Consider the following 22843-nt stretch of genomic DNA (forward strand, 5'->3'; position numbering starts at 1 on the left):
ACACAAATCAGCAAAACCCCTGAGCCCCCCCACTTCGAACTCTGGAGTGTGACCCCTGCACGTTGGCTGGCACAGCTGGGCCAAGGGGATGCTGCTAAGATTGTTTGGCACAGTCAGGTGGGGCACACCCGAGATGGTGATGTGGGGGAGCAGGGGTCATATGGGCCTGGCACGGTGGGTGGGGCTGCTGGCTGGTATGGCAGGCAGGGGAGGGACCATGAGAGTGTGGCACAGCTGGTGGGGGAGGGAGCACGGCGGGGGGGGGGGGGTCGCTGGCCGGCATGCTGGGGAGGGGGCACGGCGGGGGGGGGGTCGCTGGGGCGCGGAGCCTGGGCTCGCTCGGGAGGGCTCGCTTTGTTATGTAAGAGGAGCCCATCAGGAGGCTGTCGCGGGGCATTTCGGGAGTTGTAGTTCCCCAAGCGTCCTGTCTGCCACGCTGCCGTTCTGGCCCCTGCCACGCCTCGGCGCATGCGCGAGGTGTCGGGAAACGGAGTCCCTGGGCCGGACTTGCCCGGCGGCCGCTCCGTTCCGAGACGGCTGCGGGACTACACCTTCCGGCATGCTTCGCGCGCGCAGGCGCAGCGGCCTCCGCAGGCTGTGGTAAACAGAGCCGTGAGGCCGCGGCGGCGGCTCGGGGTCGCGGCGAGGGGCCGAACCGCGGGCGGGGGGCGCAGGCGCGGCCGGGGAATGGCGGAGGCCGCGGGCGAGCCGCCCGGCGTGCGGGCCCCGGCGCGGCGCTGAGCCAGCGGGCCCATGGCGGCCTCCGAGCCGGGCCCCGAGGCGGGCGGCGGCCCGGGGGGCAGCGTGGAGATCGACCCGGACTTCGCGCCGCAGAGCCGGCCCCGCTCCTGCACCTGGCCCCTGCCCCGGCCCGAGCTCTCGGCGGCGCAGCAGGAGGCGGCGGGCGGCCCGGCGGCGGCGGCGGCGGAGGAGGGGGCCGGCGGGGCGGCGGCGGCGGCGGGGCCCGGGCGGGCCGAGGGGCCGCGGGGGCCCGGCGGGGCGGCGGCGGCGCGGAAGGGCGGCTCCCGGCGGAACGCCTGGGGGAACCAGTCCTACGCCGAGCTGATCAGCCAGGCCATCGAGAGCGCCCCGGAGAAGCGGCTGACGCTGGCGCAGATCTACGAGTGGATGGTTCGCTTCGTGCCCTACTTCAAGGACAAGGGCGACAGCAACAGCTCGGCCGGCTGGAAGGTAGCGGGGCCGGGGGAGCGGGGCCGGGAGCGGGGCCGGGAGCGCCTCTGTCAGCGGGCGAGCGCCCCGGCCGGCCGCTGCTGGGGCCGTGGCTGAAAGGGGGAGCCCGGCGCGTCCCACTGACCCGGCGCGCGGCTGGGGGGCGGTGCGCGCTCCTGTCGCTCGCCCCCGGCGCCGGCCGGCTCCCCCGGCCGCGGTCTCTGCTTTCTCCGCACCGGGGCTGGTGCCTCGCTTGTGGGAGGCAAAGCAAAGTGAGACCCTGGTTGACAGTTTTGCTCCTCTTGCCCAGTGGCATTTTCTGCCCTAAGGGTGTAAAGTTCGTCTCTTAAGGAGTGCGTCCCAGCCTGTGCAGCGGACTCCCCCAGGAGAGTTAAGGATCCTCACCACCCCCACACCTTCCACTTGGCGATTGCGTTCTCTGACCGAAACACGTCGCTCTGCATGTGTGTGTATATACAAACACTGAAAAAAATCCGAAATAGTGCATGCACTTCTCCCTCTGCAGAGAGCATGAGAGAGCAAACATGTTGCAGATTTAGTTGCTTACTGAACTGCTGGAAAGTGCTTGGATACTATGGGGAGAGCCTCTATAGAATGGAATATCTGTTACATTCTTTCAGTTCACCTGTATTAAAAAAAAATCCCCCAGACTTGAGGTAGTAAACCTACTGGATGGAGCACTGGACTGGGACTCAGGAGATTTAGCTTCTGTTCCTCACTTAGCCACTCCTCTGTGGAGCCCTGAGTGGATACCAAATTTATATCTGTGTATGGGATATCAGCGGATGTCCAAGGAGCTGCACGGTTCTATCATAGAATAGACTATCAGGGTTGGAAGGGACCTCAGGAGGTCATCTAGTCCAACCCCCTGCTCAAAGCAGGACCCATCCCCAATTAAATCATCCCAGCCAGGGCTTTGTCAAGCCTGACCTTAAAAACTTCTAAGGAAGGGGATTCCACCACCTCCCTAGGTAAAGCATTCCAGTGTTTCACCACCCTCCTAGTGAAAAAGTTTTTCCTAATATCCAACCTAAATCTCCCGCGCTATCAGGAATAACAGCGGCAAAAGCAGCCGCATGTCCGGCCGCCACTCGCAGAAGCCAGTGCCCTGCACGGGTAGCTCCTCTGGCATGGCTGTACTGCCCCCAGTCAGGGAGGCTGCTTTTGCCGCTGCTGTTCCTGGTAGGGCCCTGCAGCTCCTCGGATACCCATTTTATATCCGTAGATATAAATTTGGTATCCATGCAGGGCTTTACTAGTCTGCTGGGTGACCTTGGATAAGTCACTTACTTCCTCATGTCTGTTTCTCCAGCTGTAAAATCGGAATAGTGATACTAACCTTTATAAAGTGCCTTGCTTTGCAAACAACAAGTGCTATATAAGAGCTTGGTATTATTCTTATTATTTATAAGTGTGCAAATCAGGCACCTAGCTGTGCCTCCTTGTGTTCCTTTTACCATCAGCCTTTTCAGCCTCCTCTTTGTTTTATATCTACCTGTTGCTTCTTGTCAGTATTTAGATTGTAAACTCCTTAGGGGAGGGATTGTCTAATGTTTATATAGAGCTTAGCGTAATGGACCCCCATTCTGTTAAGGCCACTGAGTGCTGCTGTAATACAAATAACCTAGTGCATCCGATGAAGTGAGCTGTAGCTCACGAAAGCTTATGCTCAAATAAATTGGTTAGTCTCTAAGGTGCCACAAGTCCTCCTTTTTTTTTTTTTTTTTTTGCGGATACAGACTAGCACAGTTGCTACTCTGGAAACTAGTGGATGGAGGTGGTTGTGATGGGCTTTGTGGAGATGGAGCAGTTTGTATGTGTCTCCACTGAGCAGATGAGGATTGCCCTTTGTGCCAATCTCTGGTCCAGCTGGTTTCTGCATTTCCAGGAAAGGCTGCTCCTTGCTCTCTTTGTTTTTTGAAAAGTTTTCCAGGAAAGGAGCTGGCCTGTTAAGCGACTCTTGTGCTAAGCTACTGTATTAGATGAAGCATCATTTGAACTGTTTTTAAATACAAGGCTACAGTTCTTTGTCTCCCAGCTTCTCTGAAATTCAGTATAAATAACTCCTTCATAACTCGTATTCCTGGCTTTCAAAAATCTCCCTTTAGAAAGGGTGCTCTGTCCCATGGGCAGAGGGGGTGGGTATGTCTGCCCTACAGCAACTGAGGGAGCTCTGTGAGCTAGTGAAAAGTAAAAATAGACTATGGAATACATTGTTTAAAAATACTAAACTGTTTCTCTGGAAATAGAAAAGGTAGATACTAAAGTAACATGAAGAGCATTGACCTTAGTTTCCATCCTCTGCTGTTATCAGCCTGGTCTTCCGTGCTAGTGTGTTTAGACTAATGAATTGAATGAGGAACTGACATCTGAGGGATGCTCTGGGCAAGCTACCTCAACACTCTTGCTGTTCTGGTGTTGGGCCCCCTGACTGCACTGGGGTGTGAACTTGCTGCATGCATCACCTAGTCCATGACAACTAACTTTAAAATGGGATGTCTTTTTGCTTGTATTGTGTTTATGGTTTCTTTGGAATTGACATTTATTTGTAGTTGTATTTATTATTTTAATTGTATTGCTTTAGCGTCCAGAGGCCTAGTTAGGATTAGGTCCCTCTTATGCCAGGCGCTGTACAAACATATAGTGACTATCCATTGCCAAAAAACCTTATGATCTGAAGACCAAACACAGATGGGAATGACATATAACATGCAGCAAAGTGAATGTGGGGGTGATGATCTTGTTTCTGCCCTAGGACTGCTGGCATAGAGGGTGTGTGCAATATTTCTACATTACTATTCAGGTCAAACAAAACTTGCCCTGATATACACACCAGGAATAAGGGGAGCGGTGAGAATTTTGCCATCACATGAGCTAGTCAGTGCTGTCCTTAATAACTGTTCATACATACAATGGGGGTAGGCATCTTAGAAATACTGAGAGAGAAAGAAATAGGGGTCTTATTGTTGTGGAAGAGAAGTCAGTTCCCTACTCCCTGCTCTTTCCAGAGTGTACAGTGGACTTAAACACTTACAGATGTCTTTAGGAGCCTGAACATAGCACTAGTCAGCACATAAAGAGTTTGTCACTTTTCCAACTGCGTGGTGGCTGGCTGAGGATCTCTGGAGAGGGCAAGTAATCTGACTAAATTTCAGCTACTCTATTAGTTTTTTTCCGTACTGGCTGAATCCAGTTAGTTGTCACGGGACAGTTTGCTAGGATGTGTTGCTTTGCAACAGCTGTAAATACCAATTTTCCAGCAGGTCTGGTTGTCTCACCTGAAGGGAATTCTTCCAGGCCCCATGTTAGAGGTGGGCTGCCCTCTATGCTACAATGATTCATGTGTAATTATTTTGGCAAAAAGTTGGTGAGATTGATGTTGGATCAGTGTTCTCTGTGCTGTCCATTGGGGAATGTCTGTATCTAATCTCTAGGCCAGTGGTTCTCAACCGGCAGCCCAATTAGCACACAGCTGTGGCTGTGCCCAGGGTCCCAGCTTCCCGGGGGTCAGGCTCTTGGCTGGCCCTGCAGAGTTGGGGGTTTGGGAGTCCAGGGCTCTCTGCCAGCCCTAGGGCCCCATGAGCTTTGAGGTCTGGGGCAGCCGCCCGGCCCCACAAGCTTCGGGATCTGTGGCAGCTGCGCAGCAGGGCCTGGGGTGAGCCGAGGGTTAGGGTCCAGGGTAGCTGCCCAGCCCTGCAGGCTCCGAGATCCAGGGTGCTATACGGAGGGGGACCAGGGTGGGAGTTGGCTTGCCCTGCATGGCAGGGGTCCTGGGGTCCAGGGCAGCTGGCCAGCCCCGCAAGGTCTGGGGGCCTGGGCAGCTGTGCGGTGAAGGGTCGGGGTCTGGGCTGCTGCTGCCCTGCCACCTGGCCCCTGTGGCCCAGGTTACACATTGTGGGTCGCATATGTGACCCACAATGTGTAATATGTTGAGAACCACTGCTCTAGGCCATGACAAGCAAGATTTCAGAAGGAACAGAGTACGCCTTGAGTTCTCCACAAGTCAATTGTGAAGTTCTTTTCTTGACCTTTGACTAATTGCAAAAGAGACATGACTATGTTGTGAAGTCTTTGGCCCACTGCATCCAAATCTCAGTGTCAAATAGGCAAAGCTGGTTGACTGAATTAAACAGGAAGAGAGGCGTTTTAGGACACAAATTAATTTGTTCTAGGTTTGTACAATGCCTAGCATAATGGGGTCCTGGTTGGTAATTTATATTACAATTAATAGTAATAGAAGTCCTGTGTGAGGAATGTGCTGCATCAGGATACAGATCCCAGAGCATTTATAGCTACTCTAAAGCTGTATTTAGAGTGGGTTCTAAAAATGTTTCCACTTCAAATAAAAGGTACTGGGGAGGTTGGAGGGTCTAGTATGAAATAGCATTTTCAGACCTTTGTTTTCATGGTACCATGTTTGTACCTTAAAGGAAAACTAGTGTGTGAAATGCGCAATCAGAATGTTTTTGTGGTAAGGCAGACACGCAGATCCTTGTGTGATAAGTGAAGGGAATGGATTGTTCTGATGTGGAAATATGCAGAGGTCTTGCTGCTGCTCTGGAATTGCTACTGTTCTCTAATGCAGACTTTTAGATAGTGCTACTCAGTTTGCAGCACTGCAGTCTGTGAATCAGTTTATTCAGGATGGCTTTGTTTTAAGGCCTTCAGCAGGGGCAGAACAGGAATTTCCATGCGGGAGACTGTGCTTAACCATGATGAAACTTTATAATCTCTCATTGTTACTTCATAATCCCTTCATAGCTGTTCCACTCCAATGTACAATTGAGTGAAATTATAAGTCTTGCAGACTGAGTATAACTAGTGTGAATTTCAGTGAATTTGAGACTTTTGTGGGAGGAGGCAGTGTTCACTACGCTTTAAAAGGAGAAAGTTAATTTGCTGGCTGTGCAGTTTCCTTTTTCTCTGCAATCATCCAATTTTGAAGTTAAGAACTAACAGGGATTAAAAAAGTGGAAATATTCCAGCAGGGTTTCTCTCTCCCTGGACTTCTTTATAATCCCCTCCTTTGCACTTTGTAAGCTGCTCTCTGGATCAGGGGATAAATCTTTCCTGCTTTCAGATGGCTTCTTGGGGTTAATGCAGTTGGGTAAAGCTATGCTTTGTTCGATAGAAAAGGATAAGCAAGCACCCTTAAGGGAATCCATGCCATGCGTCTGAAACTGCTGTAGGGCTGTTTCATTCCCATATGTGTGGGACCAGTCAGGAAGGTGCTGGGACAAGCAAAGTGCTAATTCTGAGTTGAAGACACTTAGTTTTTTCCCTCTAAAATTATTTTTAAATGCCTCTTGGTTGAGAGAGAGCGCATTCTGAAACTGTTCCTTCCTCACCAGAGGCAATTTTCCCCATCACAGAAATCAAGCCTATCCCTTTTATATGGCACATATGGAGTCTCTTTATCATCCTTCCTGATAGTATATAATCCTCTCCCCACACACACAAAAAAGTCAAATGACTCTTGAGTATCGCAGTTGTCATAGGATGGTTGAATTCAAATGGTAGCTACTTTCAGCATTTCTTTAACACTCTCGTCCCAAATAGCCTTTGAATCAGACACTTTAGATGTTAACAGTATCTTAATATTACACCCAAGAGCATTACAAAATAAAAATCACCAAGCACTCTGTGTTTGAAACAAGATCTATCTGGAAGGTAGAGTAGATGGCTTCTCTACTCCTTAGTGACTCTTGGTTCTGCTGTTTGTGAATAATTTGGACATATCTCACTGTAAAATGTGTATTCAATACACCTCACAAGTGCATATTTTGTGAGTACCACTTGGGTTAGAAATCACTGCTTATTGGGCCAACTAGGTGACCAAGGATGAAGACTTGCTGGTAATCTAGCATGCAGCACCAGTGACCCTGTTCATGCCTGTAGAATCATAGAATCATAGAATATCAGGGTTGGAAGGGACCCCAGAAGGTCATCTAGTCCAACCCCCTGCTCGAAGCAGGACCAAGTCCCAGTTAAATCATCCCAGCCAGGGCTTTGTCAAGCCTGACCTTAAAAACCTCTAAGGAAGGAGATTCTACCACCTCCCTAGGTAACGCATTCCAGTGTTTCACCACCCTCTTAGTGAAAAAGTTTTTCCTAATATCCAATCTAAACCTCCCCCATTGCAACTTGAGACCATTACTCCTCGTTCTGTCATCTGCTACCATTGAGAACAGTCTAGAGCCATCCTCTTTGGAACCCCCTTTCAGGTAGTTGAAAGCAGCTATCAAATCCCCCCTCATTCTTCTCTTCTGCAGACTAAACAATCCCAGCTCCCTCAGCCTCTCCTCATAAGTCATGTGCTCTAGACCCCTAATCATTTTTGTTGCCCTTCGCTGGACTCTCTCCAATTTATCCACATCCTTCTTGTAGTGTGGGGCCCAAAACTGGACACAGTACTCCAGATGAGGCCTCACCAGTGTCGAATAGAGGGGAATGATCACGTCCCTCGATCTGCTCGCTATGCCCCTACTTATACATCCCAAAATGCCATTGGCCTTCTTGGCAACAAGGGCACACTGTTGACTCATATCCAGCTTCTCGTCCACTGTCACCCCTAGGTCCTTTTCCGCAGAAAAGGTCTAGATTTTTATATTGGCACCCATCTTGTAGTATCTGATCATCTGTGAAGGTTGGAGGACAAATTCAGAATATAGAATGTCTAATATAAAGGAAGTCCTGTGTACGTACTGCCTTGTGCCAGTAGGGCAGGGTTGCTTGTGTCCCTGTGGCCACCTAAATTTCCATATAAATATGCAAAAGAAAGAAGCAAGCTTGTTTCATACTCTAGAGCAGTGTTTCTCAACTTTTTGGATATCAGGGACTGGATTGCTGCCTTCCTAAACTACATCAGGGAGGTCTCAGGAACTGGCACCAGTCATCGAGGAAACCCTGCTCTAAAGCACTCCTGGTGGAGTGGGGGTAATCAATTAATCTAGGACATCCTTATGCCTAACAGGTGGCTTCTTGTTCAGCAAACGTAATGTAAATTTAAAATGAACCTTTGCTTTAGCAGAGCTGGTAATCTTCTCCTTCTTTTGCCTGCTGAGGTTTATCTAGTTTTATCTACTCACTGTATGTCCCAGGTCAGCATCACTTGTTCTACAGACGAGATGTTTTTGTAAATACACCTCTACCCCGATATAACGCTGTCCTCAGGAACCAAAAAATCTTACTGTCTTATAGGTGAGATCGCGTTGTATTGGGGTAGGGAGAGGAACCGCTCCCCACCCCAGCTCACCTCTGCTCTGCCTCCGCCTCCACACCTGAGCGAGTTGCCGCTGCTCCGCTTCTCCCTCCCTTCCTTCCAGACTTGCTGCGCCAATCAGCTGTTTGGTGCGGGAAGCCTGGAAGGAAGGAAGGCGGGGTGGGGGAAGCGGAGCGGCAGTGGTGTGCTCAGAGGAGGAGGCGGTTCCTCTGCGCGTCCCCCTCCCCCGGGTTACTTGTTGTGGCCCTCCCCATGTCCCCCCGCCCCAGCTCACCTCCGCCTCCTCCCCTGAGCGTGCTGCCGCTGCTCCGCTTCTCTCCCCCCCCCCCCCCCCCCCAAGGCTTGCCGCGAATCAGCTGTTTGGCATGGCAAGCCTGGGAGGGAGGGGGGAGAAGCAGAGCGGTGGTGTGTGCTCATGGGAGGGGGTGGAGGTGAGCTGGGGCGGGCGGGCCACAGCAACTAAGGGGTGGGGAGTGCGGAGGAACCACTTGCGGTAACACAAATTCGGATATAACGCGGTAAAGCAGCCCCGCTCCCCGGAGCGTTGCTTTACCGCGTTATATCCAAATTCGCATTATATTGGACCGCATTATATTGGGGTAGAGGTGTATGTGGAGTTATGCAAATGAATTGACTGGTGCTTGGATAATTGTTCTGTCTTGAAAGGTTATAGCCCTTTGCCTGCTCTGATCAGTTTTGATGCTCCTTCTGTTTTCCTCTCCTGTTGACATGAGGACGTATGCTGAAGGGTTCCAGTGCAGGCTCCTAGGAAAGGATGCTTTTAGTGAGTTACGTGTACAGAACTAGTTATAGGTTCTCTTGCACTGCTGACATGGTGAAGTTGAGCTCCAGCTGTCTAAAATTGTGGCTTTTCCCATCAGTAAGATCCTGGATTGTCAGGAAGAGCAGTAAAGGGCTTGGGTTGGGGGAAGATGCAAAGAAACCAAACCTTAGTTTACAGTGCAGTAGCACTGAACAGTCTCCAAATCCGGGCATGTCAGGGTTGTGGCATTGCACTTGGCTGGTGTCTCAAAGTCTTGTTAGAATGGTGGTATGAACTTGTCTCGCTTTAAACCAATCCAAATCCTAGTGCTCAGAGGTGACCCTCTTCAGATGGAAGTACTGAGAAAGGAAAAGGAAGAACATGGGAGATTGCTGCAGACTTTTCCATATGTTCTCTCGTACTGTAAAATAAATGATTTGATAGAGCCTTATTCATCAGCTTCCAGAAGAGCTCCATCATCCCCTCATCTTTTTTCTTTCTACAATCAGACCTTGGAGTAGCTGAGTTAACTAGTGTCCCCTTCTGGAGATACACAACTTATGCCAAGGGCTAGTAACAGCCCAAGTTAATAGGGGATGTTCTGGTTCATGTCACTTAGAGAAGAGTAGTTTTTCTCTTTCCAGGGGCATCTGTTGGTGGGTGGGGGCATGTATTTTGAGTTCTGTCCTTTGGTAATTGATAGTTTCATGGCCCCATTGGGGGAAAAAAATAGGGAAATTCTCTAGTCTCCACCCACTGAGGCATAGCTGACATTAAACCTAGATGTCATCAAGCAAAAGAAAATGGAAAACTTAAATTCTATATCTTAGTGCTGAGCGAAGCCTTAATTCTGTCTGACTTGTAGCGTGCGTGTGTTTCAGGGTGGTTCGGACCAGTGTATAATTTTATCCTGGGGTCAGGGAGTCACTGACTCTGGAAAAGGAAAAAATGCTACTCACTGTTGTCTTGGGTATACTGCGAAAGTGAGATTACCAGGGAGTTGACTTGTCCAGCAGCAGTGAGGCATGGTGTGCAGCTACCCAAATACTGTCCCCATTAAACTTTGCTGCTATAAGTGGAGTATTGCGTGTTCTAAGTGAAGGGTTTGAAACTTGATGTCATATTTTCCTTTATTCACTGGAAGTGTAATTTAAGTAAGAGTCATAGAGGTGCTCGCTGGTGTTGGGAACTGGCAAGCATCCTCCTTCTCTGCCACTCAACTGACTTTGAAGCCCATTAGTCTTTAGCAGGTTAAAGAACGTAAGAATGGCCGTACTGATGATGGAGACTAAGTTTTTGGGTGACTGCAGGCGAACAATGCTTTGAGTGTCACTTCCTTTGAAACATGGGTATTTAAAAGGTTCTAGAAGGAAGTTCGCCATGGTTGAAGTTAGCTCTAGTTTAAGAATTAGCTTGGCTGGTTGATTTTTGACACATATTCTGGACTAAGCCACTGGAATCTTGCTCCTGTTTTTTTGTTTCCAAATGCATTCTTAAAGTGCTAGCAGTGTGCTACGTGCTGTAAACAGATTGGGCTCTTTGCTCCAGCAAGCTTAAAACCTAGATGAGCAACTCGAAGGTAGGATTGGAGATAGGAACCAACAAAAGCCAAGTGACATACTCTGGCATCCCAGAGACGGTAAAAATCCTAGAGAGTGGAAACACTTTTGGCAAAACTTGTCACACCTCAGCACTTTTTAGGGGAGCGAATTAAGATTACTAGACCTTTTGGAAGATGTGACTTGGAGAGAGTGAAAGCCAGGACGAGGGAGGGTTTGTGGGAGCCATGTAGTGAGCTGTAGCTCACGAAAGCTTATGCTCAAATAAATTTGTTAGTCTCTAAGGTGCCACAAGTCCTCTTTTCTCTTTTTGCGAATACAGACTAACACGGCTGCTACTCTGAAACATGTAGAATAAGGTGCAGAGATGAATGGGAGAAAAATATAGAATGGGTGGTTACTGGTGGTGGTGGTAGTGTGTGTGTGCGCACGTGGGGGCAGGTGGAAATGGAACCAGATGAGAACAGAAAGGTTGGGATGAGGGGTGCCAGTTTGTGTAGGGTCTCATTGCTCAAGCATGATCTTATTAATACTTATTAATAGCCTTACTAATGGTCCTGTATAGAGAGCACCTTCTTAACGCAGCCAGGTATTCAGCTCTGCGTCTTGCTGTTCACAGTGAACTCTACAGGAAAAACAAGGTGTGCTTAACTGAACACACAGGCCCCACCCCAGATCCTCTAAGGGCTTGTCTACACTGGCAATTTACAGCGCTGCAACTTTCTTGCTCAGGGGTGTGAAAAAACACCCCCCCCATGAGTGCAGCAAGTTTCAGCACTGTAAAGCACCAGTGTAGACTGGGAGCTACGCCCCTCATGGAGGTGGGTTTTTTTTTTTAGAGCACTGGGAGAGCTCTTTTCCCAGCGCTCTGCACACAAGCCACGTTAAAGCGCTGCCAGTGTAGACTAGCCCTAAGAGTCTTAGTCCTAGAAGGCACTGTACTTTTTTCAGGGGTGGGTGCTCTTCCAGACGGAACATTGCCTGCTCTATGCATCACCAGTCTAATTGTCTTGGAAGATTTTTGGTGTCGCTTTTCTCTGTCCCCAGGTGCTTTGCTTTGGAAAGAAATTTGCTTCTCTGGAAGAATGCTGCAGAGACACTGCTACATAGCTGAGGGAGCTCCCCAAGAAGGCTGTTGCTGGGAAGTTGGTGCTGATTATAACAGCTGTTCCCTCCTATCCCATCCAACCTCAAATGACTTTGGAGTTATCCATATAAATAGCCACATGGCTTGGCTTAAATCAGTTGGCCTTCCAGATCCTTCATTCCATAGCGCATTTTAAGATCCTCATCTCCCAATCCCCCATTCTATAGATGAACAGAAAAGACATGGGACCCACTGCATGCATTTAATGGAATATCATTAATAGATGACTGCAGCCTTGTGGCTCAACCTCTTGTGTTCATTCTGGGGGGAGAGGGCATGGAAGGGACCCTGAAGCCATGCATGGGAAATGCTGTTAGATAACTGAAAACCCCCTGCAGCAGAAGCAGCTGCTCAACAAGTCCATGGCAGCTTTGCTTTGCAGACCCTCTTCAGTGCTAACTTTGCAGTCTTCAATCCTTTGACATTAAATAGCTAAACAAATGTTTGAGAGATGGATGCTGACAGAGATGTATGGGGTTTGGGTTTTTTGTATACGTCCGCATTTAGATGTGTGAGTGCCCATAACATGCTAGGCTCTTTCCAGGCATAGAGATAGGTACAGTTCCTGTCTTGGAGAGGGTATGGTCTAAGATTTCTAGCAGTGGTCTTGACATTGGACACTAGAACCTTGTCTGCACTATGATTTCCATACTGTTTGCCTGTGGTACGAGTGCTGGTGGTAACACTAGAATGGACACAAGCATTTTTTTGCCATCTTATAGCCTGACAGTGGTAAACATGCTTGTTTCTGGTCTACTCTGGTATTTCCATAGGTGATACAACCAACCAGCTGTATCAATGTAAGACACATGGTGAAAAAAGGTCTAGTGTAGATGCACCCTCAAGGTGGTATTAGTGTTGGGAGTGTAATGCTGGCAGTGGTAACAAGTGCTTTCAGAGTAGTAAGGCAGTTGGGAAGGAAGAAAGAGAGCCCAGATAGTTAGGGAAGGAGAGAGTAAATCTAGCTAATACCAGTCAGCTTTTGTCATTTGGACAAGAACTGTTGCCTCCAATAAAAGTCAGGCCAAGGACCATTGGCAGGAACAATTGCTGGGTGAGGCCACCTTGCTTGACCCAGTATGATAAACCTATTGGGAAATGCCCCCTTAATTTTACAACTTGTTCCTTACTCTTCACGTTTAGTCACAGTGGGATAATATCCTGCCGATGACAAAAATGGGGGCCACCTTCTTGAAACAAAATCTCCCCTTCATTTGCAGAATTCTGTAAGTGTCACCTAACTTTTGCACTTCTGAACTTTCTCCAGTTCATGTTTTGGGTAGGTGACCTCCCTGCTTTCATAAGGTCATTAACTACAGAGCCCCTTGCATTGTCTGTGAAATCAACAGGGTTTAATTCTGCTTTAGAAGATCTGGACACTTGAGTTCATTTTCAGTATTGGCCTAGCCCTTCTGCTACGGTTACTGTACCCAGAATCGCAATGTGTATGGCTTCATCACAGCCTCCTGATGTGCATGAAGAGTGCTTGAGGTCTGAGGTGTACACATGGCAAAACTGTTTATGGGCTGCTGACAACTGTGTTGACATGAGTATTGGCTTTGTTTGTTTGTAACCTCCATGCCGCCAGAGAGCTGGAAAACTGTAAACTAAAGTTTCCACTTAAGCCAGAAATGGTGGCCTCTTCCTCTAGGTTTCAGTGTAACTGAAGGGTTTGCAGTCATGTAGAGGATTTTTGTTGATGTAGCAATTAGCTGATTGTAGTTCCGGCCATAAACTAGGTCTCACAGCTCATCTGGCCTATTACCCAGAGACACAATCTTCCTTCTTTTTCTGTACATGTTGTTCTAGGCCATGTGGTTTAAAGTCCCGTAGAAGTACACTGAGCGAAAACCCTTCTGTTTATGCAATAGCAGTCATTCCTTCCATGGTGGGCTGTATATACTAGCTGCTGACTAGTTCCTGATGAGACTGGGGTAATGCAGGAGTTCACAGCTTAACTGTTGGAAGGGAAGATGAGGCTCTTGTCCTTGCTGGTGGTGGCTGCAGAAAATCCTATTTTAAATCAACAATGTTCATGTGTAGTCTTTTTTTGGAAGAACAAAGTTGTCAGCCTCTGCAGGAGACAGGGTACCATGCTGAATTGGCTGTGTGGGATTTGGGGATCACTGATCAGTTTATTTAAAAGAAAACTTCAGACTAGGGAGCCATTAAGTTGTGCATGTTGCTGAACCTATGTCACCACATGAGCAATGATGAAACATTATTTACTGGTACAGGTAGTCTCTCAGGATCACAACTCCATGGTAACCTAGCATGCTGACTAGTTGTGAGGAATTTGTATGCCTTCAGGACTGACTAGTTCAGGGAGGTGGTTTTGGCTAGGGGAATGTCTAGGATGGGGCTCGGGGCAGACCCAGTCCTGCAGCTTCTTCCCACTGCAGGAGTAGTCTCCACTACCTCTGTGTTGCTAGTCCCACTCCTGCTTCATTTCGGGGAGGTGGGCAAGAGATCTGATGAGCAAGGCAAAACTGACACAGAATCCAGCATAGCTAGGTGCTGATGAGGCCATGATGGGGTTATTGGAACTCTGCCTGCTCTGAGGGATTCTGCTTTGTCAGCAGTGGGTAGGGGTTGGGGGAGAGGCTGATAAGCAGTTGGGAGAAAGAAAAGGAGCTGTAGCTTGGCTGGGGTGGGAGAGGATGTAAGGAGGGCAAGAGGAGCGCCCAGTTAACTCCGTTCAGACTGTCTTGGCTATATGGGTTAAAGCTGGGGGCCTCTGCAATCTGCTCCATCTTATACCGGGTTAGGGGCAGCCCGGGGATCCCTGTCATGGAAGCAATATAGCCTCTTAGAGCAGGAAAAATTTGGCTTCCTTAACTAGTTCAAGGTAAACATTAAACAAATCCACCACTGCGAAACTTGGAGAAGAAAAGTTTGTGTTTACGTAGGACCCGCTCAAACAATGGGAACTTCTTCTGTTGGGTCTGAAGTGTCAGTCGTTAGACACTCTTCGCCTGCAGCTATTGGTACCTATGATAATGGCAGACAGAATGTGTGTTTCGGTTTGTCATTTTCAGGAGCACTAGGAAGGCAGTGGAAAAGTATTTTCTTCCTAGATGGAAAGATCAAATTAGGCCTGGGTAGGTGTATATAGAATGAGAGGTGCAAATGCTGTGTTTCTGGTTGGGTATTATCATTGATCTCTTTCTCCCCTCCCCCCCCCCAGTAGTGATCACACAGATTGCTGAAAAGTGGCTTCCTCTTTGTGGGGTGGGATGGGGAACCTCCAGAACCGTGGCTGTGACTCATGTCCCCCACTAGATGAAGGCATCAGAATAAGGTTTATTTCCTATTACCCTGTTCGTGTTCTCTCTTTCTAAGTATTTGACTGTGGTAGTGGTCTTACTGAGTTCAGGGTCTTTCTCCCTCACTGCTGTGCCAAGGTTTTCACATATGGTGTGGTCCCATTGTAAGAAGCCACTCCCCACCCATCATCCCTCTTCCTTAGGACCACACGTAAGTTTTTGACCCATCATATATACATGCCATGGCTGTATCTGCAAGGGACATGCTAGGTCTTGCTGGATGTTGAGAGTAAATTTGCAGCTGTGCTATGGAAGCTGCCTAGCCTGTGCTCATTGCATTCAGCTGTTCCATTGTTACAAAATCTTTAATACTCACTCAATAAACATTCTTCAGTGTTGGTTGCTTTTTTCAGGAAGATGCTGTCTACTGAATCCTTATGCTGGCCTCATGCTCTCTAGCACAGCTAAGGTTGCTCCATCCTTTGAATTTGGTATTAGTTCCCTCTGAAGAAACTCCTAACACTCAAGATTCCTTTAGAAACTCAAGTCTCTCTACAAAGTGGAATCTAGTAGGAATATATATGCTGCACATGCCAAGCTTCCAATGAGGAATCAGATCTGTTTATGTAATCTGTACAAATGGGACTAACATGCTGTCTTTTCTGTTTTTTTTTCAGAACTCTATTAGGCACAACTTATCCCTGCACAGCAAGTTCATTAAAGTGCATAATGAAGCTACAGGGAAGAGTTCTTGGTGGATGCTCAATCCTGAAGGTGGTAAAAGTGGGAAAGCACCAAGGAGGAGAGCTGCCTCCATGGACAACAGCAGCAAACTGGCAAAAGTCAGAGGTAAAGCATCCAAAAAGAAGGCCTCACTCCAAGCAGCTCCGGAAGCTACTGCCGACAGCCCTGGCTCCCAGTTCCCCAAATGGCCTGGGAGCCCATCATCAAGGAATAATGAGGACTCCGATGTGTGGACCAGTTTCCGGCCTCGAACCAGTTCCAATGCGAGTACCACTAGTGCCAGGCTGTCTCCTATCATGCCTGAGCAGGATGACCTCCCAGATGAAAAGCTTCTCCCTTCTCTAGTGTACTCCAGTGCATCCAGCAACGTCCCACCGACCGTGGCTGAGGAGCTTGAACTCCTTGATGGGTTAAACCTGATGTCACCCAGTTCATCTATGCTGCCCACCCAGCAGTCTGCCTCAAGTGGCTCAGTCCAGAGAGATTCCAGCTTCTCTTTGAGGACCCAGAATTCAGCTGGTCAGACCTCTACTTTTGGCACCTCTCTGTTTAACCCTGTTGATATCTCGCTGCAGAGTTCTGTTAACCGTTTCTCTGGCCCTCAGACCCTTGAAGCTCTCCTGACGTCAAGCTCTCCACCTCCCAGCGATGTGATGATGACTCAGGTGGATCCGATACTCCCTCAAACTGGAAGCAGGCTAAACAGCCAGACTTTTCTGCTTCTAGGTGGACAAATCACCCAGAATAAAACAAGCCCAGTCAACCCACGAGAAAAACCTTTGGAGCAGCAGTCAGAGTCAATAAGTGTCAGTGCTTTGCCATCTATGCTTTCTGCGGTGGCATCTCCTCAAAACACAGCCAGCATGCCCACTCTGAAGGCCCCAGTCCCAGCACCAACGGCCCAAGCAGTCCATCTGGGCACCCAGTCACTTCTCTCTTCTGTTAGCTCTGCCCCCTTTGGAGTGAACCAGGACAGGCTGCCCACTGACCTGGACGTTGACATGTACATGGAGAACCTTGAATGTGATGTGGATTACATAATCAACAGTGACCTCATGGATGGAGAAGGACTGGATTTCAACTTTGAACCCATTCTGTCTACTCCCAGCTACCCCAACACCTCCCAGGCCTCCAACCATACTTGGGTACCAAGTTAACTTCAGGAATACAAAAAGGTAGGCAAGTTTGTCAAATACTCTGTAGATCTCTAACAGACGCTGCCAGCTTGAGCTGGGATGTTCCCCTTGGAGTCCTCAAATGCCCAGTTCTGTACTAGTGAGGTACATCTGTTTAAAAAGTGGCAGTATCTTGATTGCTGAAAGCTACTATGGCTGCCCTGCCTAGAGGAGAAATGAGCTTCAGAGGTAGATGGTATTGAAGCTACTTGTAATTTTCAAGTCCTTTTGCTTTCTTGTCTCTTGAGCTGCTGGAGTCTGGTTAGTGGAGTGGCTTGCTCTGTGTGCTCTTCACAGTGAGTGCTGGAGGATGCTCTCTCTGGCATTTCTGTGTAGGTTTAATTAAACTTCTGGACTGGGAAAATGCTGTCTATAGAGTAGATCTGTGAGACCACTCTAGTGTCAGAACTTCCTGGAAACAGTTAATGTGCAATGCCATATTCTCTCTCTCTTATAGCATAGTAATGCCTCCGTATGCCATTTGGTGACAGTGTACCTGCATACAGCTCCTGAGCCCTTGCACTTCCTATATCGTTCCAGCTATTCTGGAGATAAGATGATACTGTTTATAATTCTTGCAGCTTAGACTTCCCTGCATAAGCTTTCCTGCATTTACAATTTTCTTTTGGAAACATGGCCCCTCTATACCTTGTAAGAGATGTGAGGTTGCACAAATCTGGTGTAATTACTGACTTGCATTAGCCATGGAAGCTGCTGCCAACACTGATGGAGTTAGCAGAGGCTTTTCTCACTCATGCAGTGCGCACCTATGATTGAAAAGCAGGTCCTTCTTAGGAGCAGGATGGGCTTCCCTTCAATCCCAGAAATGAGTTAGGAAGCTTGTTTTGGCATCTGGCCTCTGAGCACACATCCCTCTTTCCTAACCTGCCAGAGTCTTTCGACTTGCTCCTTGAATAGCTTTGATGTTGTGAGGAACTGATTCAAAATTGCTCTTCGATCACATGCAGCAGTCCTGACTTGGTTTTGGGAGCCAAGTGTATTGTGGCTGTGTTCCAGTAAAGGGGTCTGTTCACAGGAAGGAGTTGCGAGTAAGGTAGGTGTCTAAATAAATGCTGGGAACTGAGCTGTCTGTGACTGAGACCCACTCAGATTTTCCCTCTGCTTAGAATGCACCTCCCCAGACCCAGCTTGCCTGGCCATTGGATTTCCTTCTGGTATTGTCACTGGGCAGCACTGCACAACTGCTGGTTGTTTCCTGGGATCTGTACGTGATATTCCATGTTTAGAAGAAGGCGACAAATACTTTAGAAAATAAAATAAACTCTTCCTACTGGAGAGCTGTGGGGAATGGAGTTTAGTTAAATTGCTAGCTTTAGAGGGCATTAGAATGTGGTGTTAGAATCCTCTTTGTGAGAGGGCCTGTTTGTGGGTGGGAATAAAAGCCTAGAAACATTTTTGTCTTGGTTTCAGGGAAGGAGAGGAGGGGGCTTTCTTTTCAATTACCATCAAGTCTCTAAATCACATGCCTCTAAAAAGGCTCCTTCAAATCATCTTGTCCGGTAAACTCTGCTAGGGCCTCCTGGTTTTTGTGGGGAAGACACCCACCTTCTGGCCAACTGTGGGTGGTATCAATCTGTCATTTGTTTGCATATGGCTTTTCACTTTTTGAAACATTTCTCATTATCTTCCAATGTGCTGTTGGAGATTATTAAAAGCAGGAGTTTAATGGGACTCTCAAATGTCAGTTACCCAATCTTAAGCAGTAAATGCTGAGTGGCTTCATGTTAGTTCCTTTAATTTGTTCTCTGAACCATTTGGAGAGAACTGCTTCCCACACCACTAATGAAGTGGCAGTTCAGAAAACTGGTACCCAGGTTTCCAGTGAGACTGACAATTGCTTGTTCTGTGAAAGATGCAGCAGTCTAAGTGAGTTGATGTCCCTGTGTAGTGTGCTTCAAAAACACTAGTTTCAGGAATGAATTGTCTGGGGCTTTGTCTGGCTGGATACCTGCCGATGAATGTTTCACCCTTTCCTGAAGGATTAGTTCAAACTAAAACCCGCCGTCGTCATGCTTCAGAAGGGAAGCTAAGCAGCACAAACTAATACATTTATAAAACAAGTTCTTCTAATGCAACATTTTAAGGCAGAAATATTTCTAACTAGAAATTGTTTCTAATTTGCCATGTGGTGAACTACATTAGTGTTGGCATTGGCTAACAGCTTGATTCTGGTGAGCTCCTCAATACTGAAGAAGATTGCACTACAGATAAGAGCCTCTCCTCCATACAGTAGTCATAATGCTGTGCTTGTGATGTCAGAGCATATTCTTCTGATCTCATAGGTAAAGTGCTACTTTGTGTATGTAGAACAGTGGTGTCAACCTCAGCCCACCTGATCTGTTCGTATTCAGATTCTGTAGAATGTTTGCTTTAATTTTACAAAGTTCCTAGCAAACATGGTTGTGAAACAACCATTCCAAATGTGAGCTGAATGTAACCAGTGCAACACTGTCTGCCTGAGTCTCCAGACAGCATGGCACAGTGGCTCCCTGCCCCTCCCTTAATCCCATTGACATATCAACTGTAAAGTCTGTTAAGACTAAATGTCAATGTTTAGTATTTCATTACTAACACCTTCAGCAGGTGGAATGGAAGGCAGGGGCAGAGAATTGGTAATTGCTGCAGGGAAGGGAAGGCAATGCAATACAAAGGAAAGAACAGAGTAAACACAAGGGTAGAGAAAACTTGTGGGTGGGGTGGGGTGGGGCAGGAAGGTAGATACACTGGGAGCACAAATAGTAGCTCTCCTTAGAGGGAGCACGTCTTCCTACTGAGTTTCTACCCTGATATTTGTGCAGACCTTCCACTGACATCAGTTTGGTTGAGGATTGAAGAGAGAATATTGTCATAACTGCATGCAAGGGCCAGAGATAAAAATGGCATTCTTCTCTTGCCAAGGAATTACAACCTGATCTAGAGGGATGGAATAAACCTTAGTTTATAGCACTTTGATTTACTGCCTTGGCAGTTAAATCATGGGATTGCTATGCATATTGTAGACTTGGATTTCAGTGAGACATAATTGCACAAGAAATAAAAAAATCTCAATTAAATAAAAATACCTGAGCATGGATTGGATATCGTCTGGCAAACAGTAGTGTTACCAAGTGGGAAACCTCTGAGGACAGTGTTAGGATCATACTCTAGACCCTTCAGGAAGCTCATAAGTTGTACGTTCAACAATAATAAAGTCTGAGAAACTATTGGGCAGCAAACCATGCCAAACTGAACGGTGATCCGGAGAGACTTGGATAGTTGTCGTCTGGGCCTGTGACATGTAGACCCATGAACACACTGATGTAATGCTAGCTGCAGATACTTGGATAGAATTAACTCCCTCTCCTGAGGCATATGGTCAGGGTTGTGTGGCCCATCTGTGAACCCTGCACACTGTCTGCATTGAAAAAATAAGGAGCATTCCGTTTGACAGCAGTATTACATTTATTGTACTGAGAAAAGATGCCTTCCCTAGTGGAGTTAAACAGCAAAACCTTCTCCCCTCTCCTAGGAATTAATCACTGGACCTAGTTCAAACACTGTAAGTGTTTGTGACTGTGCGTTTGTTCATTTGAGTCTCACAGAAATTAAATGAAATGTCAGTTGTGGGCTGGGAGGACGACCTCATTAAGTGGTGGAAGAAACACCCAGATTTGGTACAGTGTCGTTTCTGAGACGTTGCTTCTGTGTACTTCCCAAGGGCAAAGACTGAGAGGTAGTGATTCTTTTCTGTGGCAGTTGCTCTGATATAATGCATGACAATATCCATAGCAAAGCTTTGTTGTGACCATTGTGTGCATCACCATCCCTGGTTCATTCTGACCTGGGAATATTTCCACTCTGTGAGAAATCGCAAATCCTATAATTGTGACTTGGGTTTCCAAAGCTCATGGTTGCTTTAGGAGGGGGTGAATACTGGGGTGCATAAACTAGTGCTGCAGTCTTGACTTTTTCCCTCCTGGGACCTCTCTCGTTTGGCAATGCATGACCCATGATCTAGTGCAGTAGGCGAGCCGTAGGCCAAATCCAGACTGCCGGACGCTTTTGAACGGACCCTGAAATCTTTTTAATTACTTATCATTTTTTAAATTATTTTCTCTGGAGGCTGGATCTTGACTGTACCTTGTGCAAGAAATTTGGACCTTGACTAAAAATAATTGACTATCCCTGATCTAGTGTGTGTACTGTGCCCAGTGCAGACTCTTGTAGGGGCTAAACCAGATGAGCGGTCTTCTGATTAGATGCCATGTCTTTTTGAAAGCAGCTGTGTATTATACTAAGGAATGTTTATCAGAGGGTAGACTCTAGCTAAGGATTTGTGGCCAACAGCTGGCCATACTTTGGATGCATGTGGTGGGGGACTGATGTGTCTCCAGAGCATTGCTGCTTAGCTTTCCCATCTGGACCATGGAACAAGAGATGCAGGATAATTTTGGATGAATTGAAACAAATCTGGTAAGTGCTAGGCATAGGGATTTGGGAGACATTCTATGGGAAATGTGCGCCATAGACACCACAGTTGATGTCCCCAGCAATAAAGAAGCAGAAATGTGTAATGGGCTCTGAAGTTTGCTATCAGATATCAGCAGGAAGCTTCTCATCCTCACATCATTCTCAGTGAATTGCATTAAACAGTAGTCCTGGGGGAATTCTGCACCATTGCATGTGTGTAGAATTCATGTCTGGCGCAGAATTTTTTTTTTTCTGAGCAGAAAATACATTCTGCCTTATAAGTGTTGTAGTTCCACCTTTAGCCCAGCAGAGGCCGCTGTGGTGCCAGAACAGACTGCAGTGGCTGACTGGCAGTAACAGCCAGCAGCTGCCTGCATTCATCACAGTATCCTGCCCATGGAGACAGATTAGGAGGCATGGGATATGGTGGGTGGGGGCAGAGTGGGGCACACGAGGCTGCTGGGGGGGGTCACAAACTGGGGTTCAGAGGGGCTAATGGGAGGAACAGCCTGGGGCGGGGGCTCAGGAGCTAATGGGGAGACTGCATTTAGCCAGGGGCTGAATGGGTTGGGGGGTTAGGGGGCTGCAGGGCCACATGGGGAGAGGAAAGGGAGGCTGCAGGGACACATGGGGATGGGGGCAGATTTGCCAGAGTCAATGGGAGAGGCTAGTAGTCAGTCAGAGTCTGCATGGGGGAGGCTCCCCAACTCCCTAACAATCCCCCCCTCCCATAAAAACACCTGTTCCATACTTCTCCCACCCAATAACCCTCCAGGCTCATTCCCAGGCTCCTTCAGCTCCTCCGACCTCTGTTACCCCTGACTCCCCCAAGCCTTTGCACTGCTTCTGAGGGCTGCGGGAAATACATTTTTGTATTGTATTTTAAATGAATTACTCAGAGTTCTATATGAATTTGTCTAGTAAGGAATCTATTTGTCAAAAAGCAGTTCCTAATTTTTTTTGTCTGTATTATTACAGACCTACTTGCTGACAGGTATTTTGAAATAAATTTCGAAAATAATTGAAACAGACATGATTATATTGTGTTGTTTTGACAAATAAAATATGCAGAATTTTGCAGAATTTTAAAATATTGTTCGCAGAATTCCCCCAGGAATAAAACAGCAATTTCACATTCAGGTGTAAGAGGAGGGAAGCAAAGGGCATGTGTACTGCCCCCTCCTGTGTCTCTTGGTTATTTGCATTCAGTCCTTAGAAACTATTATTGCCTAACGGCCAACCAAGAATGGGGTCCTAATGTGCATTGAGCAATGTACAAAAAGGAGCAGACAATCCCTGCCCTGAA

The 22843-nt window shown here is 47.6% G+C and overlaps 1 protein-coding gene across 1 annotated transcript in view; it reads left to right on the plus strand.

Annotated features, from left to right (window-relative positions):
• Window positions 1-651: 651 nt before the first annotated feature.
• Window positions 652-22843, plus strand: part of FOXO4 (forkhead box O4) — a 31715-nt gene continuing 9523 nt past the window's right edge. The window contains exons 1-2 of the mRNA XM_037909328.2: window positions 652-1191; window positions 15826-17067. Coding sequence (XP_037765256.1) covers window positions 754-1191; window positions 15826-17049 — 1662 coding nt within the window. The 5' untranslated portion in view covers window positions 652-753 and the 3' untranslated portion in view covers window positions 17050-17067. The remainder of the gene's footprint in view (window positions 1192-15825; window positions 17068-22843) is intronic.

Source organism: Chelonia mydas, chromosome 9 (assembly GCF_015237465.2).
Source record: "Chelonia mydas isolate rCheMyd1 chromosome 9, rCheMyd1.pri.v2, whole genome shotgun sequence".
NCBI lineage: Eukaryota > Metazoa > Chordata > Testudines > Cheloniidae > Chelonia > Chelonia mydas.